The 18693-nt window shown below is 35.5% G+C and overlaps 1 protein-coding gene across 2 annotated transcripts in view; it reads left to right on the forward strand.

Moving 5' to 3' along the window:
- Positions 1 to 18693, forward strand: part of LIFR (LIF receptor subunit alpha) — a 76897-nt gene that overhangs the window by 35572 nt on the left and 22632 nt on the right. For both annotated transcript variants that reach the window (XM_061129915.1, XM_061129916.1), the window contains exons 6-12: positions 3947 to 4121; positions 6169 to 6423; positions 10472 to 10601; positions 11036 to 11205; positions 13817 to 13962; positions 15148 to 15310; positions 17692 to 17762. In XM_061129915.1, coding sequence (XP_060985898.1) covers positions 3947 to 4121; positions 6169 to 6423; positions 10472 to 10601; positions 11036 to 11205; positions 13817 to 13962; positions 15148 to 15310; positions 17692 to 17762 — 1110 coding nt within the window. The remainder of the gene's footprint in view (positions 1 to 3946; positions 4122 to 6168; positions 6424 to 10471; positions 10602 to 11035; positions 11206 to 13816; positions 13963 to 15147; positions 15311 to 17691; positions 17763 to 18693) is intronic.

Genomic DNA, 18693 nt, shown 5'->3' on the forward strand with positions numbered 1-18693 from the left:
AGGAGCCTGTTGGGCTGCCCTCTGTGGGGTCCCACAGAGTCGGACATGACTGACATGACTTAGCAGCAGCATAGACTTAAGAATTAGACCATGATTTTATAATTTTTTTGCCTAAGTTTATAGGTAAGATAGTACAGATAATAAATAAGATTATTCTGTATTTCACAGTCACGATCTCATTTTTCCTTGTAGACAACCTATGTATTACACCCTTGAAACAACAGTAGCCATAATTGTGGTTATCATGTATCCAGTGCTTCTGGTGTTACTGACATTGATGTGAAAGCTCTCTCTATGTTAATCATTTGCATCTTTACAACAGGCCTCTGGGGGAGGCACTGTCAGTATCATCCCCATTTTACAGATTCAGATATAGAGTCTCAGGAACACATTAAGTGAAGGAGCCAGAACTCAGACCCCAGCTGACAGTTGATTGCAGAGTCTGTGCTCTCCGTTAACCAGTAAAGTTTATATTACATTATCAGTATTGTTATCTTCATCTAAGATGCCCTCCCTCTCCTTTTCACCTGTGTAAACTGAATACACATTTCATGACCCAGGTCAAATCCTTATTTTGAAGCCCATTCTAATTACCTCGATCTAAAATGCTCTTTCTTTTCTTCAATTTTAATGTCAGATTTGCAGCCAACTTTGATTTCGTCTAGCATTGTTGTCTTAGAACTATGACTTCTTTAAAATTGTGTTGTGTAGCTTTTTATTGTGGCCTAACAGTTGTATTCTGGGTTACTAATTACCAGCTTAGGATGACTTCTCAAAACCTTTTTCTTATTTGTAAAGTAGTGCTAATATTTGCTACTGTAAATGATATGATGTTTATAAAGCTACTTAACAGCTCCTCATTGTCATTACTTCCTTTGGGGGAATAGGTGTTTTTTTCCCTAACTTAGGGATGCTAGAATAAGAGGGATACTGTTTGATATGTAAGTGAAATCAGGCAGAAATGAATGGAGATACTATTCTAAGGTTGTGTACCTCACCACCACAAGATGCATAACAAGATAGCAATGTCAAAATAGTAATTCCCTACTTTGGGGAATATGATCTTTGAAGAAGAATAGCAAGAAGCAAGAAAAATAGCAATAGAACAAATTAATTTTAAGACGTTATTCCTTTGCATAGTAAAATGTGACATTTTTATTTGTAATTATATTGTTAGGATTAGTATTTAAGGCAGAATTGCTTGTAATCAGTCATTTTATGACATTATAATGCTATTATTTTGTAATAGTTTAAAGATCACTAAAGATCATAAAACACTACTAATACAAATGCTTCGTTTATAAGTTTCTTTTGTAGTGTTTCACTTACAACTTGAAGATTTCTGCCCACAGTCTCACAAGCAGCTGTGGAAGCTGTGCTCCGCACAGACCAGAATGTGCGTGACACCTGGGAGTTATGCAGCCCCCTTTCCTCCTCTTGGTTTTCTCGCCTGTAAACAGTGCATTTCAGTTCTTTTAGCTGGTTCATTTATTATTTGTCTCCATTTTTCCAGTTAGCACACTTATGTTACTCTTCCTTTTTTTTTTTCAAGTTTTAAGCACTGCTTTATTAACTTCCCACAATGAAAGATAAGAATTGAATCCTGTCTCACTTCCCAGCCACAGACACACTCTCCCATGCATATGCACTTATACCTGTGCTCATGTTCTCTTTCCACTTCCTGTTTTTCCAATATCATTCTGTTATAATTTTTGGTAGGCCAGTAATCAGTATTTGTGTTATGTTTATATAAACACTATTCATAACTGAACCAAGTACTGTATACTGTTCTTACTTTTCCATTTTTGGAGAGGGTACATCTTTTCATATTGTCTTATGCTTTTAGTTTTACTTGTCTGCTTCATTAATTCAATTCTAAATTCTTTCTAGGTTGTATAAGTCTGTCAAAATGTTCAAGCATATTAATATTTTATCAGTTTTGCCTTTGTGAATAAATCTCTCTGAGGGCCTTCTGACTTACTTCCCAACCTTTGTCATATAAGACTTCACATGGATGCTGCCAATATTTGTAAAGCACAGAATGTGATAAATAGCTAAGTATTCTTGTGGCCAGGGGTTTCTCAGAAGCTCCAGAAGCCTCCACTTGTAGTAGCCAACCCTTGGTTCAAAGAGATTAATACCTGAGTGTGCCTGTAACCCATTCAGGACAAACCTCTATGTGTTTCAACACATTTGTTAGAAAGCTATGGTTCATCCTCATCCAGAAGATTCCTTTTTTATTTTCCTTATGATGGACTCTTTTTCCTGAATTCCTTGTCTTCATCTTACTTTCTCATTTTGGTGGAAGCTTAAATTTATTTGCTATTGTTGATGCCCTGCTAACTGCAGGTAGCTTGCAAATGTATTTTATTAAAAAAATTTAAATTAGCTGTCAACAAAATTTAAGATTGTCAATTCCAAATATTGAAAAGATCCAGAACAACTGAAATTTTCATATCCTTCTGGTAGGAATGTAAAGTGCTACTTGGTAAAAACATTGAGACTTGACATTTCTAACAATGTCTTTTTATGCATTCAGTCATGATTGCTAGATTAGCTGGGTATAGAATTCTAGGTTGGGAAGTTTTCTCAAGATTTTGAAGCCATTGTTCTATTTGTTTCTTATTATGGATTTATCTTCATCTGCTGTAGTGGACATTCATTAGGCCCCTTTCAGTCTGAAAACACATGCCTGTGAACTTGGGACATTTTCATATTTTGTCTTTGATTTCCTGTTTTCTCTTTTTTTCCTTAGAATTTCTGTTCTTTAGAGACTGGACCTTTCTAACCTTTTCTCTAATTCTTTTAGCATTCTTACATCAGTATTTTAAGACTTCATAGCATTCTTAGCATAAGCAATTTTTCCTAAACTTTATCTTGTGCTTTTGAAGTTTTTATTAATATACTTTTTAATATACAAGATATCCCATTTTTATTCTTAGTCCTTTTTAAAAAAATTTTTATCATGTTCTTTCATAGATGCAGTATCTCTTCTTTGAGGATATCAGATTTCAATTTTTTATTTTTCTTTCTATGCAGTCTGTTTTTTCAAGCTGCTTTTTTCTTTATTTTGATCTTTGACTTTCATATTATAACTTTTTCTCACTTTCTGATCATTCTGATTGCTGCTTTTATTTAAGTGAGAATCTTAAAAAATAAAGCAAGTGTAACTGGAACTTATTTTTGCCTAGGTGGGAATTGTTGACTAGTGCTTCATGATACTTGCTTAGGATGGGCTGTCAAGCTGTAAAAATCTTAATATTATTTTGGGTTTTTATCTTGACTTGTTCATATGCTCCTTAGAAGAATTTGTTTAGACTCTTAACCTAGTGAATATGTACTTCGCTGTCAGTATTCTGGGTGCTGAGTAGAGGAGGAAGGGAGGAATGTCCCGGCCTTTAGAATGCATAGTTTGCAGTCTCCCTGTTTTTAGTATGGTATTCCACATTCTTAGTTCCTCCTAGGGTTATTAAATTCAGAGGAATTCTGTTTCACTTTTACAAAGGGTTAGTCTCCATTCTTCAGCCATGGTGAAGAATAGTCCTTTGGTAGAACAAAATGTGGAAGGGGATTTGAGTGCCTAATATATCTTCAAATAACTTTTAGGCAGGCTACCAGTTTAGCACCTTACCTGCACTGTGCATTTCCAGGATAACCTAGTACTTCTCATGAAGTATATTGAGTGTTTTTTAATATTAACATCAGTATAAAAAGAAGTAGGCCCTCAAGTTGAAGAGGTAAACATAAGTGAATCATAGTTATTGTTACTCCAACTCTCCTTAATATGTTATAGTTTTACTTACTTTGTAATACAGTTTTACTTCCTTTTAAGTAATACAGTTTCACTTACTTTGCTGGAAATTGTATACAGTCTGTTTTTTAACCCTAAAGGAAAGCAGAACATACTACTTGAAAATAGAGTTTTGTGTTTATGTTTACTTTGTAGGTGACCTACAGCACAACTCTGAATGGCAGAGATACAGTTCATCATTGGAACTGGACTTCAGACATGCCCCTGGAGTGTGCCATTCACTATGTGGGGATTAGATGCTACATTGACGATCCTCAGTTCTCTGGTCGCAAAGAGTGGAGTGACTGGAGCCTACTGAAGAACATCTCCTGTAAGTGCATATTAAAAAATTTTTGTTTCAGATGAATTAGATTAGTCTTGCTTAAGGGTAGGGCTGAGTTTAAGCTTTTAGTTCTCAGAACCCCATTTGGATGTACAAGGGTCACCTAGGGATCTTCCAAGTCTTCCATCCCAGAACATTTTGATTCAAAAACTCTGAGGCTTCAGAAAATAGAACATTCTGAGGGATTGGATAAATGTCCACGTTTAAAAATCAGTTTGAATCAGCATTAAAGAACATTTAAGATTTTTATGTAATGATATCAAGTCCATATTTTTAAAAATTAGCTCCCAATTTCTTGCCCATAGAGCAGACCCCTGTGAGCTGCAGAGTTATTGCAGAGAATGTGGGAATCTGCACGATAACCCCGAATCATCTGTACATTGACCAAAACTCATATGCAAGTATAATGTTGGCAGTGTGAGAAGGGGCCTGGAATACTGTTGACAGTAAAATGAAGTCCTTAAGAAGGCTGGTGATCATTGTGCATTATTCACTCCAGTGACAGTGTGGAGAGATGGCCAGAGGAAGGAGGGACAGGAGCAGCAGATTAGTAAGCGTCTTCTAGTTCAGCAAGAGACAAGCATAAAGTAGGACACCTGGGTTTAGAAATGAAAAGGGGGAGAGGTATGAAAACACTGAAGAGACAGAATTAGTGACTGTGTATTTGGTAGGGGAGAAATAGAGCCAAAAAGGCTATTGCTTTGGGCATCTGGGTATCTGGTGATTCTGTCCAATGAGACAGAACAATATGAACAAACTGGGCAGGATAGATAAATTTCATTTTAATGTGTTGAGTGTTGAGTTTGAGGTAGCTGTGAAGTGTCTGGGAACAATTTCTTATTGTCGGTTGGGAATACAGGTTCAGCATCCAGGTGATTAGTTGGAACTGGAGTTATCTAGTTGATCCCTGAACAACTGGGGGTTAGGGGCTCTGACCCTCCGTGTAGTGGATAGCCCATATATAATTTATAGTTGACCTCTGCACCCGTGGAACCCCCATATCTGTGGTTTCACACCCAAAGGTTCAACCAACCACAAATCCTGTCATATTTACTATTGAAAAAAATCCATGTGTAAGTGAACCCAGGCAGTTCAAACCTGTATCCTTCAAGGGTCAACTATGTATTTGAGAATCATTAATATACGTGATGTGAAATTTTTTAAATCTTGGAGGCTAACATAAGGAAAGGGGCATGAAGACCAAGGATAGATCCCTTAGAACCTGGTATGAGGAGGGATGATGGAAGAAAGAGGCCAGCAAAGCAAGTAGCAGCCAGAGGGTTAAGAGTAGCAAAAGTCAGTAGTCTACACCCCAAGAGAGAGGGGAATTTTGAAAAGGAAGACTTTAGGCAACATACCAGATGTAATGGAAGTTGAAAGAAAGATTACTAAAAAGTGGCCATTTGATTGAGCAGCTGGGCCACAGAACCATTTTAGTAAGTATCAGAGTACAAACCAGATTGCAGGAGATTAAAGAATGAGTAGGTAGAAAGGAGACTAGAGATACTTTTCTTAAATTGGCTACTTACGAAAATAAAAACAAAGGGGTGGCTTCCATTAACATATAGAGAGTTGGGCTTTTTTTTTTTTTTTTTTTAAAGTGCTTTTTAAGATGTCGAATACTTAACCATGTATGTAGGCTAATGGAAAGTAAGACATCTGATTTAAACACATAGAGTAATTTCAAAGAAGTGGAATTATTTAACGTGCACCTCTTTTTGGTGTGGATTTTTCACATGGTGGATATAAACCTGCTTAATATCAACCTTTAGACTCCTTAGATACTAATATTAACCTGTAACCTTATACATTGATCTGCAATCCCTTCCACTCCCCCACTATCACCCCATCATAAGTAAATAAAACCAAACACATTTTTATTTCTTGTGTATGTCTTGCTCCTTTGAAACCTGGAGGGTGTACTTTTTCTTTTAAGTCACCATTATTTCAAAGTACCTAACTGTGGTTTATGTACACTGGGCTAATTTATGTAAAAGACTTCTAAAGTATTTATAATTCCTTTTGCTCTTTCTAGGGCCTCCTGATTCTCAGACTGAGGTTTTTCCTCAAGACAGAGTGGTACTTGCAGGCTCAGATATAACAGTCTGTTGTGTGACTCAAGAAAGAGTGTTATCAGCACAGATTGGCAGTACACATTGTCCCCTTATCCATCTTGATGGGGAAAATGTTGCAATCAAGATTCACAATATTTCTGCTTCTGCAAGTAGTGGAACAAATGTGGTTTTCTCAGTAGAAGATAACATATTTGGAACAGTTGTTTTTGCGGGATGTAAGTCTATTACTTTTTTTTTTTTTAAGAGTTCCTATTAATGTTTTTTGGGTCTTCTTGGAAAGCCTTAATGTTTTTTCTGGGGGATGATTTTCTTTCTTTCATGTTTTTTTTATTCTTTGATAAATAACATAAGAAGGTACCAGCATTTTTGCATGTTTTTAAGCAAGTTCAGGTGAGTTCTAAGCTTGTTTTTTACATAATTGTATCTGTATAATTTGTGAAAGTGAAAGTTGCTCAGTTGTATCCAACTCTTTGCAACCCCATGGATTGTAGCCTGCTAGGCCTCTCTGTCCATAGAATTCTACAGGCAAGAATACTGGAGTGGGTAGCCATTCCCTTCTCCAGAGTATCTTCCCAACCCAGGGATTGAACCCAGGTCTCCCACATTGTAGGAGGATTCTTTACCATCTGAGCCCCCAGGGAAGCCCCATATAAGAATATATGAGGTATTGGTTTAGTTGCTAAGTCATGTCCAATTCTTGCAACCGCATGGACTATAGCCTGCCAGGCTCCTCTGTCCATGGCATTCTCCAGGCAAGAATACTGGAATGGGCTGCCATTTCCTTCTCCAGTGGATCTTCCTGATCCAGGGATCGAACCCAGGTCTCCTGCATTGTAGGCAGATTCTTTACTGACTGAACTACAAGGGAAGCCCCATAAGAATATATATATATGTGTATATATATATATATGTAAAATTTGTAGATTTTATAATAAGATTTGAGACATTCAGCTGCTAATTTTTAGTTTAAATTCTTATTTAACAGCTTTGTTGAGTCAGGGGCAGTTAGTATGTAATATTTCTTAATCTTCCATTGTTGAGGAATTTTTTCATATAAATTAATTTCCCACCTGATTAAAGTGTGCCTTTTTTTTAAGTACCTAAATTAAAGAAATTGTAAGGATTTTACACAAAATCTTGCAAAAGCATAACCTGCACTTCTCTGATGAGAGGAGGGTGGCTGGAGGACGTGTGGGAGGAAGAGTCCCCCCTCACTGTGTTCTGTGTACAGTGGATGCTCTGTAATGCAGGGGCATCTTTTAACATGGTTATACCTCTGTCCCATGACGCTTCCAAACGTTGTAGGTGGACTGCCCTACCTAGGTGGCTTGTGTTACCCATGCACAGATAATTTTATATGTAGAGTTTTTCTCTCCTCTCCCTTATGGTAACTGTAATGTTAGGAGCACTGATGGCTTTGCCTCCAGCAGTGCTTCTCTTTCACCTCTCATTCTGAACTTAAAAGTTCTGAGTGGTCCGAGGATCTCATGAGTAAAGTGTATAAAATGTAGTGAATAGATTTTGTGATTTTCTTTTGATCACTTGGGCTTCCCTGGTGTCACAGAATGATTTTTCTTATGCCCTTTTTTTTTTCTTAAATGATTCTCAGTGGTGCTCTACATCAGCTGCTTTCAGCCTTTTTTTTTTACACTTCCATAGAAACTTAATGATGAATTACATTCAGTTGCTGATAGATTTCCGAGGGAATAACCAGCATTAGGTGCCCTTCTCAGATTGATGGCTGTAACCTTAATTACTTCTTGCCTTCCCAGTGAATATTTTGGAATTCAAGTGAGAGTGAGGATACATTCAAATTTAAATTTTACAAATTTTAAAAAGTAAATTTTCTTTCCTAAATGGAATTTTAGGAAATGATTTGCAAAATTCCTCTTAAATAATCATGAAGTCTAAAGTTAAGAACCAGTGAAGGGAAACTACTTGATAAGTGATACCAAACAGTGAAATATTCACATAAAAGAAGGAGATAAAAATTAAAACTTAAAAGATGATAATATTCACTAGTATTTCTAACAATTTTCTACTTTTTATTAAAGTGCTAGGGAAAACCTACCTAATTCATAATTTAGCTTTCGTTTTTAACATTTGGAGGTTGAAATATTGATCAATATTTGTTAATTCAGGAGCAGCAGTAACCTTCACTTCAGAGAGTCTTTAGAAACCTGTAACAAGGGCTCTGGTGTGAGTTAGGGATCAAGATTCACTTTTCTATGCCTTACGGGTATCCTGGTAACTCATTATTTACTGAAAAGGCTGAAAAGAATTTTAGAATCAGCTTGTTAATTTTCCCTTACACACACATACAGATTCAAACCTGCCAGGATTTTGATTGATATTACATTAAGTCTATCAATTTAGGAAGATTTTTATTGTTACAATATTGAGTCTTCCAATCCATGAACATGGTATAGCCTTCCATTTATTTAGATTTTGTTTCATTTATTTTAGTGAGATGAGGTCATTCATATCTTTTTGTAAATTTATTTTTAGGTGTTTGATGTTTTCTGGTGCTATAAAAAATGGATTTTTTTAAATCGCATTTTCTATATACTGCTATATAGAAAGACAGTTGAACAAAAAATAAATAAATAAATTTAAAAAATTAAAAAAAACAAAAAAAATAGAAAGAAAGACAGTTGATTTATACCAATCTTTTACCTAGCTTTAGTTGGTTTTTTTGAAAAGCATTACATTTTAAATACTGCCCGTCCATATTTTTTTCTCCTTCAATTTTTCCTTCCACTTTTGTCTAGTTACTCCTGTTATTTTGGATATTAAGTATTTCAAATTAAAAAAATCTGCCAAATCCTAAAATAATCAGCATTTTAAATATCCTCAAAATTTGGGGTATTTGAGTTAAATAAAATGACTAAAAGTTTGGCCTTAAGTTTAAAATGGTTTTCAAAATAAATAAGTCAGTATTAGTTTTATTAACCAGTTGTTAAACTTTCATATAAATACTCGTTACTTCTCTTAATGTTACCCCAAGTACTTTGAGGGATGTAATGCTTATCTCTGGGGAAAGTATGTGAAATTTTCTAAATCTTATTTGATAAACTAAGGACTATTTTAAAAATAAATTTATTTTTTAGAGTTTTTCAGCAAGTAGATAATTGTTTAACAAAAACTTAACCTCCTTGGAAGATAGTTTAGATAAATATGACAGTAAGGGACTTCTCTGGTGGATAAGATAAGAGGATAAGAATCAGTCTGCCAGTTCAGGAGACTCGGGTTTGATCCCTGGTCTGGGAAGATTCCACATGCCAAGGAGCAGCTGGGCCCCGTGGGCCACAGCTCCTGAGCCCCTGTGCTGTGACTGCCGAAGCCCATGTGCCTAGAGCCTGTGCTCCTCAACCGGAGAGGCCATCGCTGTGAGAAGCCTGTGCACCGCAAACAAACACAGCCGCAGGTAGAGAAAGCCCGTGCAGCAACAAAGACCCAGTGCAGCTGAAAATAAGTAATTTTTTTTTAATTCTTAAAAAAAATGACAGTAGGAAATATCAGTTTCTGTGTATGCTTGGTTAGGTAAGATTATAGAAATATCGCTTTCTAAAAAAAAAAAATCACTTTCTGTAATCATTGTCACACTGTAGAATTTTAATTTATCACACTAAGGTCTGTCAAAACAAAGACAACTGTTTTTCTTTTTCTTGTCTTGCCCCTACAAAAACAGAATAGTTTCATTAAGGAACAAAAGAGCAGTTGTCACTTTGAATATAGGGAGATGCAGAATTTTACCAAGAATTACTTTGTAAATAATAGTCCTTGTAACTTATTTAAGAACTCTGAAACTTATAACATGACTTATATTGACTTATAATATGATTTGGTACTTCTTTTCAAGTCACAATATAAAGATGATAGATGATAATACTTTTAACCTGTAGATTTTTCTGATTGAACTAGTTGCACACAGATTCCTTTGAGAGATTTGATGGACTCTAAAATAGGATTAAGGGAAAAACATGATAGTTGATCTCTTAAAGTTGCTAGGAGGAAGTTTCCGAATGAGCTAATAGTCGCTCTTAGGTATATTTTAATCCATCGTTCCTAATGTAATATGAACTCTGACACAACATGCTATACAAAGAATGGTAATTGCTGCATCATTCAAAATGTAATAAGCAAATTATTTTATTTTTTAAGAAAATTGTCCAAAATGTAATTAACATTTATAAAATGCAACATTTTTTTGGGAAGGTATATGTAACCAAAGTAACTGCTTTTTTTTCATTTTTTAATTAGATCCACCAGACATTCCTCAGAAACTGAACTGTGAGACATATGATTTAAAAGAAATCATTTGCACTTGGAATCCAGGAAGACCGACGTCCTTGGAGGGCCCACGCAGTACAAGTTACACTTTATTTGAAAGGTGAAGGTCGCTGGGAAAGGTTGTCAGACAGTATTGCATGCTGGAAGGATGTTAAATGATATAAGGAGATGTTCTATTTCATTTATACGAAGATATAAAACAAAATATGCTGTAGAAAATTGGATATATATTATAAACACTGTAATTTGAACACAGTGCAGACTCAATATCTTGTCGTCTTTTTTTAAAAGGCCTAGAAAGAAGAACCCTCAAATATGAGCAGAGACTCTCTGGGTAGTGGGAATATGACTGATTATTTTCTTCTGTTTTTTGCATTGTATATATTTTCTTCCCTGAGTATGTAATATATCTACACTTGGAAATATAAGCCATTTTGAAAAAACTACTTGAAATTTACTCATCAGTTTTTTCTTGTAATATATCTCTTGACATTTTGAAATTATTTTAATATTCCTTAATATTCTCTTTTTCAGTTTTTCAGGAAAATATATTAGATTTAGCGGAAATAAAGTGTCCACAAATGAAAGCTACCAGTTATTCTTTCAAATACTTTCAAACCAAGAAATATACAACTTTACATTGAATGCTCAAAATCTTCTGGGTCAGACAGAATCAACACTTTTAATTAACGTAACTGAAAAAGGTAAATTGCTGCATAAACCAGTGTCTAAAAAATAACTTTAGAAGTGGTAAAATGTCTTGAGGTTAATGAAAAGTGCTTCTAGGGATTTTTTTTTTTTTTTTTTTACTGATTATTTCCTTTATAGTTACTTAGTATTCATTTTTAAAATTTCATTTAAAAATCTTTAAAATTTAAATTTCAAGTTTCACTATTTTATTGAATTCAAATAAAAATTTGAATTAGTTTCATAGAAACTGTAAATGGCTTTATCTAATAATTTTGATTTCTGAAGATATTTTTGCTCAATTTTTAAAAAACTTTTTATATTGAAATAATTGTAGACTCAGGGGTGGTTGCAAAAATAATAGAGTCCTCCTTCCAACTTTCTCAGTAGTATCATCTTATGGAACTGTACTTCAGTTAGGCAATTGACCCTCCTGGTTCAGTACTGAACCTGACTACTGACCTTGCTCTGTTTTCACCAGTTTTTATGCATTTAATTGTGTGTGGTATGTGTGTAGCTTTGTGCAATCAGATCCATGTATAGATTCATGTAACCCACCAGTACAGTTAAGATATAGAACTGTCCTATCACCCGAAAGGAACTTCCTTTTGCTGTCACTTTAGCAACCCCACCTCCACACACATACACACACACACATGAACCTCTGTCCCTGGAAAACAGCTAATCAGTTCTTTATGTCTGTTGTTTTGTCACATGGGGAATGTGTGTAAATAGAGTCATACACTATGTAACCTTTGGCATTCTTGTGTTTGTTTGTGCTTGTTTCTGACTCTGCAACCCCATGAACTCTAGCCTGCCAGGCTCCTCTGTCCATGGGATTCTCCAAGCAAGAATACTGGAGTGGGTTGCCATTTCTTCCTCCAGGCAATCTTCCCCACCCAGGGATTGAACTGTGTCTTTTGCATCTCCTGCATTGGCAAACATATTCTTTACCACTGCGCCATAGGAAGTTGGCATTTTTACTAAGGATGATGTCTTTGCTATCCATCCATGTTGTTTTATGTATCAGTAAATAGTTTGTTCCATTTTACTACTGATAATTTCTGAATTTTTACCAACCCTATTAATATATAGCTCAAAATAGAAATAAAAGAGGTCAGTTCTTTTTGGCATTCATTCCTGTGGTCTTTCCACATGTATCAACTGAGACCAGCGCTGCAATATACAGAGCAATAGCATGGAAGCCTTCTCTTAGAGACACTCAGGGGCTAAGGGCTTAAACCATTTGCATTAAAGACAGCCCTCAAGTGATTAGTAGATGGTCCTGTTGCCTTACTTGTAAATGTAAGTCACTTATATCAATTATTCTTTCTCTTCATCTTCGTTATTTGTTGATTTTTTCCCCCTAAGATCAGAAAGGCTACATTTTATATTTGAGTGGCAGTTTTGTATGTATTTATTTGCCCTCTGCCATTTCAGCCCTGTCTTTCCCATGATTCTTTCCTATCACTCAAATTAGTGTATGCAGTATAACCAGTATAGTGTGTAGTTTGCTTCCCTGTGCCTTTGTTCTTGCCAGGACTCCAGCCTGAAACGCTTTTCTGCAATAGTTTTGCCAAATTACAGTATCTGTTAATATCTATACCACACATTAGGACTTTTTTTTTTTTTTTTTTTTAAATTTTTATTACAAAAATAATACGTTCTTATAAAAATTCAAATACAGAAATAAAAGCACAGTGCCCCACCCAGTATACAAATAAGCATATAGCACCTTCCCCTCCAATCTCATTGCCCAGAGGTTATCACTGTGAACCATTTTGTGTAAATCCTTTCCGACTTTTTCCTTTGCATATACAAGTATATATAAACACATATAAATACATACATGTGGTTTTATCATTTACAAAAATGGGATCACACTTGTTACACATGATTCTTCAATTTATTTCTTCATTCAATATACTGAGAATTTCTAAAACACATATCATATCTTATCACTCCACTAGAACATTTCATTTCTCATTAATATAAAATTCACATTCATTAGCATCAAATTCAAAGCTCTTGATGATATGCTTCCTGTCCATCTTTCAGTCTCACCTAGAGCCATTCCAGCATGGAGGGACTGGAACATAAACCACTTTAAATCCTTTCTGGAACAAGGCAGGTACAAACAAACAAACAAACAAACAAGGAACACACTCTGCTATTTGCCATGGAGTTTGGCCTTTTCACTTCATGTGACACTCTGGCTGGATTTTTCCATCTGGCAAGCTCCTACTAAGTCAGGGAAGTCTTCTTAGAGATAATTTTTAAGCTGACTCTTGAAGAATTAGTAGGAGCACACATTAGGACTTAATGTAAATACTCTTGTTGATTTTCTTTCTTTCTGTTTGTCATTCCTCAAGTAAAGGAGGGGTTCCTTAATGGTAGAGACTACCTTTTAGTATTTCTGGTGCTAACTGAGCAACTTGAGCATGAATGGTTCTTAAGCAATGCTGCCTGGTGTCAGGCCATGAGTGTGAGGTTTGCCTTCCACAAACACTGGGTGGAACGTTGTTGATCAGCACTAATAACATGTCTCCTGTTTTTTATTTTCTTTGGCTCTCATTTGTCATATAAGAAAATAACTTTTAAAGTAATTTTTGAAAATTATATTTACAGTTCATCCCCGTATTCCTACTTCAGTCAAAGTGAAGGATATTAATTCAACAGCTGTGACACTTTCCTGGCATTTACCGGGCAACTTTACAAAAATTAAACTGTTATGTCAAATTAAAATTAATAAAACTAACTCAGAGCATGAATTGGTGAGTAAGATTCTCCTCTAAACTTCCTTTGACATTATTTTGGATAAAATACGTAGTTTTCAGAAAGAATTAAGTAAATTCACATGTGTAAGCTCTCAGATTACTTATTATAGAGGTTTCCTAAGAGCCATTATATGTGTGTATATATATACACACATCATAACAGTATTGCATTTAGCACTTAAAAACAATTGTAGCACTAGGTGTTATAGAATATAAGTATGACTTCTGCTACTCAGAACGTGCCCAGGTCTGGTATAGTCTCTGGCATGCAACTGGCGCTCAGTAAATTTGTGAATGAATGAGTAGTTTTTGCTGTAGCCTTTGTGTTAGTTAATGGACTAATCAGCAGCAGAGAGAAGATGTGATTTTTAAAACTGCTAAGTGCAGCAATAGGAGCAAGTTATAATTGGTCATTATAAGTCAAAACATGACTTTTTAATATATTTTAAATACTTAAGTTGAATTTTATGCTGCACCATCTTGTAATCTGGGGTAGATCTAAAATAAATGACATTCTACTTAAATAGTTATTTGGAAATGTACTGATAATTTCTAGAAAATCAGTCAAACTGCAAAATGTAACACAAAAAGTTCCTTTGCCATAAGTAATTGGGAACTCAGAGACTTTCTGGAGGCATGCAAATCTCAAATTTGTTTCAGATTGCTTCATCTTAATTTTATTTGGTTTAAATATTTGTTGGATATTCTACATGTTTAGCACTGCACTAGAGGCTCTAAGTGCCATGTAAAAAATAAAGCATAAATGATGCCTGCCTCCAATAAGCTTCCAAATATCTGAATAATGTATTTAATACTCCAGGTCATCTTAGATTACTAAATTATATTAAGGTATATTGCATCACCATTAACCATTGACAGAATATCATCATCTCTGTATAATTTAATTGACCATTATTACTTAGATTCAACATTTGGATTAAAAATATACCTTAATTTTTTTCCTATTGCAGAACATAATTTCACTGATTTTGAATTTTATATAAGAATTAAAATATAGTGGATGAACTGTCTTTGGTTTTATAGAGGTAAAGTCTTAGGACATTCAGTCAATTTATGTTGCAAACTTGGGAGGCTTTCTTCTAAAAAGTATATGTATATATATATATTTATTCATATACACATGATATTACATATGTAATATATATGATTGTTTTCTAATAGCGGAGTGTCACAATGAGGGGGGTAGAAAGTTCAAATTATCTTACTACTGTGGACAAGTTAAATCCATATACCATATACACTTTTCGGATTCGTTGTTCTACTGACCCTTTCTGGAAATGGAGCAAATGGAGCAAAGAAAAACAGTATTTAACCAAAGAAGCCAGTAAGTTAACTGAATGATTTATGGCTAATTATTACTATAGATCCTGAAATTTTATACCTTTTTTTTTTTAACGAAAATATCACCAGAGTGACTAAAAGTAGGAGAATGTTTAGATAAATTGTGTAATTATTTAATACCGCAGCAGTAAAATACCATACAAAGATTTTAAATGAGTTTTAGTTTCGTGATAACATGGAAAAATGCTTGGCTTATGTTATGTGAAACTGCTAAGCTACCTTATCCACAATGTGATTATAAGTATATTAGGATGATACATAGGAAACCAAACTTGAAATTTAGTAAGATTATGGGGTGATTTTTCTCACACTTCTTCCTCCTATTCCTGGTGTTATAATTATTATAATATATTTAGAGTGTTTCTTTATTGAAAGCAATTATTAATAAAGCTAATTTGGTAGAATATTGTGACTTAGGCCTGAGGATGGTCGGGACTACAAGTTCTTGAACTTCAGTTTCTGTGGTACACCCAGATCAAAACATCTAAAAAAATCAGGTAACTGGTTTGCCGAGTATGATAATTTCTAAAGACAGATTGAGATTCTACTCTTGATTAATCCAGATATCAACTTACAAACAGCAAAAATTTAGAAATAGGTGTAATTTTCGGAAATTATTCAGTAAAAGAATAGCAAAAGATTTATTTGCACTATATAATATAGGGAATATCAGACTTCTTCCAAAAAATGTAATGTGTGTTAGTCGCTCAGTCGTGTCCAAGTCTTTGCAACCCCATGGACTGTAGCTGGCCAGGCTCCTCTGTCCATATATTTCCCAGGCAAGAATACTGGAGTGGGTTGTCATTCCCTTCTCCAGGGGATCTTCCTGACCCAGGGGTTGAACCAGGTCCCTGGCATGGCAGGCAGATTCTTTATTGTCTGAACCACAGGGGAAGCAATAAGCAGAGAAACAGTAAGACAAAAACTGATAGGTATTAACCCAGATTTTGTCTCCTCACATGAAGACGAGAGAGATGAGAGGATCTTTACAACGCGTCCAAGAATTATTTGGATCATGCTTGAGTCCCGAGAGAGAGTACACTAGTTATTTCTTGCTGTGACAAATTACCCCAGAGCTCAGTGACTTGAAACTGCAAGCATTTGTTATCTCACAGTGTCTTTGGATCGGAAATTTAGGAGCAGCTTAGCTGAGTGGCTCTGGCTTAGAGTTTCTTAGGAGGCTACAATCAGGATGTGAGTGGGGGCTTGTGGGCTTGACTGGGTCTAGAGGATTGGCTTTTAGGATGGTTCACTCACATGGCTGTTGGCATGAGGTCTCCATTCCTCACTGTGTGGGCCTCTCTAGGGCTGCCAGAGTATCCTCAAATGGCAGCCAGCAGCACCCAGATTTAGTGATCAAAGAGAAAACAAGGCAGCTTCCACAATGTCTTTATGTCCTAGTCTTAGAAGGAACATACATCACGTCTACTGTACTCTACTGGCCACACAGGCCAACCCTGATACAGTAGAGGAGGGACCACGACACTGTGAATGTCAGGGGGCATGACCAGCATCATTGGTCCTTTTGGAAACTAGTTACCACAGGAGCTTTTGCCCTTAGTTGATGAGCTATTGTTGCCTAGAGGAAGCACTTAATTTACACCTCATTGAATAAAGGCATTAATTCACTTAATAAATACTTACAAGTATCCACCATGTGTCAGGAATCATCTAGTTACTAGGAATATAGCAGTGAATAAAACAGCATTCTCTGCCCATGGAGTGTAGAGGATAGAGTATTAGAAATGAGTTTTTAAACTACATGTATAATAGTGTATTTTGGGTGGCAATGAGTGCCATGGAAAAAAATAAAAACTAGAGAGAGGGCTAGGGAATGAAGGCCAAGTGGTTGGGGAGAGGGGGTGCAATTTTAAATAAGGTAGCTGGGAAAGACTTCACTAATAAGGTAACACTTGATCTGAGATATAAAGGAGGTGGGGAAGGAAGCTACATAGTTAATTCAGAGGAGGAAAGTTCTAGGTAGAGGAAGAGAGAATACAGAAAGTGCAGAAAGACTGGAGTGGGTGTCCTCTGCATGTTTTAGGAGCAATCAGGAAGCCAGCCTGTAGCCACAGCCAGCTTGAATGAGGGGAGGTTGGAGGATGTGAGATGGAGAGGCAGCCCCAATCCGTCTGAGGGAGGTGAGGGTGATTTTAACCCCTTGTAAGGGACCTGTGCTTTGCAGATGTTCAGAGCTCAGCTTTTCCATTGCTTCATTTTCTAAGTGGAAAATGACTTAAAAGCACTAACTGCTTCACATTTTTATTGAAAATTTCAGTTTTAAACCCTGCCATCCCAGTTACTGATCTTATCAACTGACATAGTATGCATCTTCAAATATTAACTCTTAAATCTCTTTTCTAGTTCCTTCAAAGGGACCAGATACTTGGAGGGAGTGGAGTTCTGATGGAAGAAATCTAATAATATATTGGAAGGTAAATGTCTTATTTTTCCTTGAATATTTAAGTAACTTTAGTATGCTAAACTACTTAAATTACATATGGTTCTTGGGTTATTAGGGAGCCAGGATTTCCCAGACTGGCTTAGTTGACAGTATTGCTGAGAATGTAGCCTGGCTTCTAAGACTTCCAAATTCCTCATCACTGCAGACGTACCACAGTCCTTGTAGTGAGGATCTCTGTCTCAGGTCTAGGCATTCTTCAGTTTGATTTTATGAGACTTATAAAGGACCGAGGATTTCATGAATTCCATCTATCTCACTTTAGTCAGAAATGCAGCCAGAAACCACAATTTAGAATCCTAAGTGTTTATGTTGTATTTTCTCTTCAGTGAATAGGAAACCAACTTTTTATATCTATCAGTCAGCATAATTTGTTGTTCCCTAAATAAATTGTGTTACAGTATAGCAATTACAAAGTTTTACAAAGTTTTCTAAAATTTTAGCTAAAATATGATTTGCATTATGTTTTACTAGAGCATAAACCTTACTGGAGCAAATGTTTTCATTGGTGATTTATGAAAATCAAAACCACAAACAGTTGTTTTCTACATCAGATTTCATAGGAACAGTTATAACCAGATTCTTTTAAATAGTGCATTTTGTTATTTAAAGTAAGCTTTAACAAAAACTTGACATCGTATGGCTTTGATTAAAGTGAATCTTTGAAGTCTATGAGCACGTTGTGTACATCTTCCGTCACTTAGAGGTTGTCTGTATATGACTCTGCATCCCCTCTTATTCTTAATTGGAAAAACCCCCTGGCTGCTGTCAGTTGTCTGTCAGATTGTACAGTAATACAGGAATGATTATACAAATGACTTCAATGTAGAAAGTTTAGGATATTTTTCAGACTAGATGAATGTTTAACCAAGGATTAAAAATATTGAAGCAATTCAGATTCTAAC

Source organism: Dama dama, chromosome 25, assembly GCF_033118175.1.
Source record: "Dama dama isolate Ldn47 chromosome 25, ASM3311817v1, whole genome shotgun sequence".
NCBI lineage: Eukaryota > Metazoa > Chordata > Mammalia > Artiodactyla > Cervidae > Dama > Dama dama.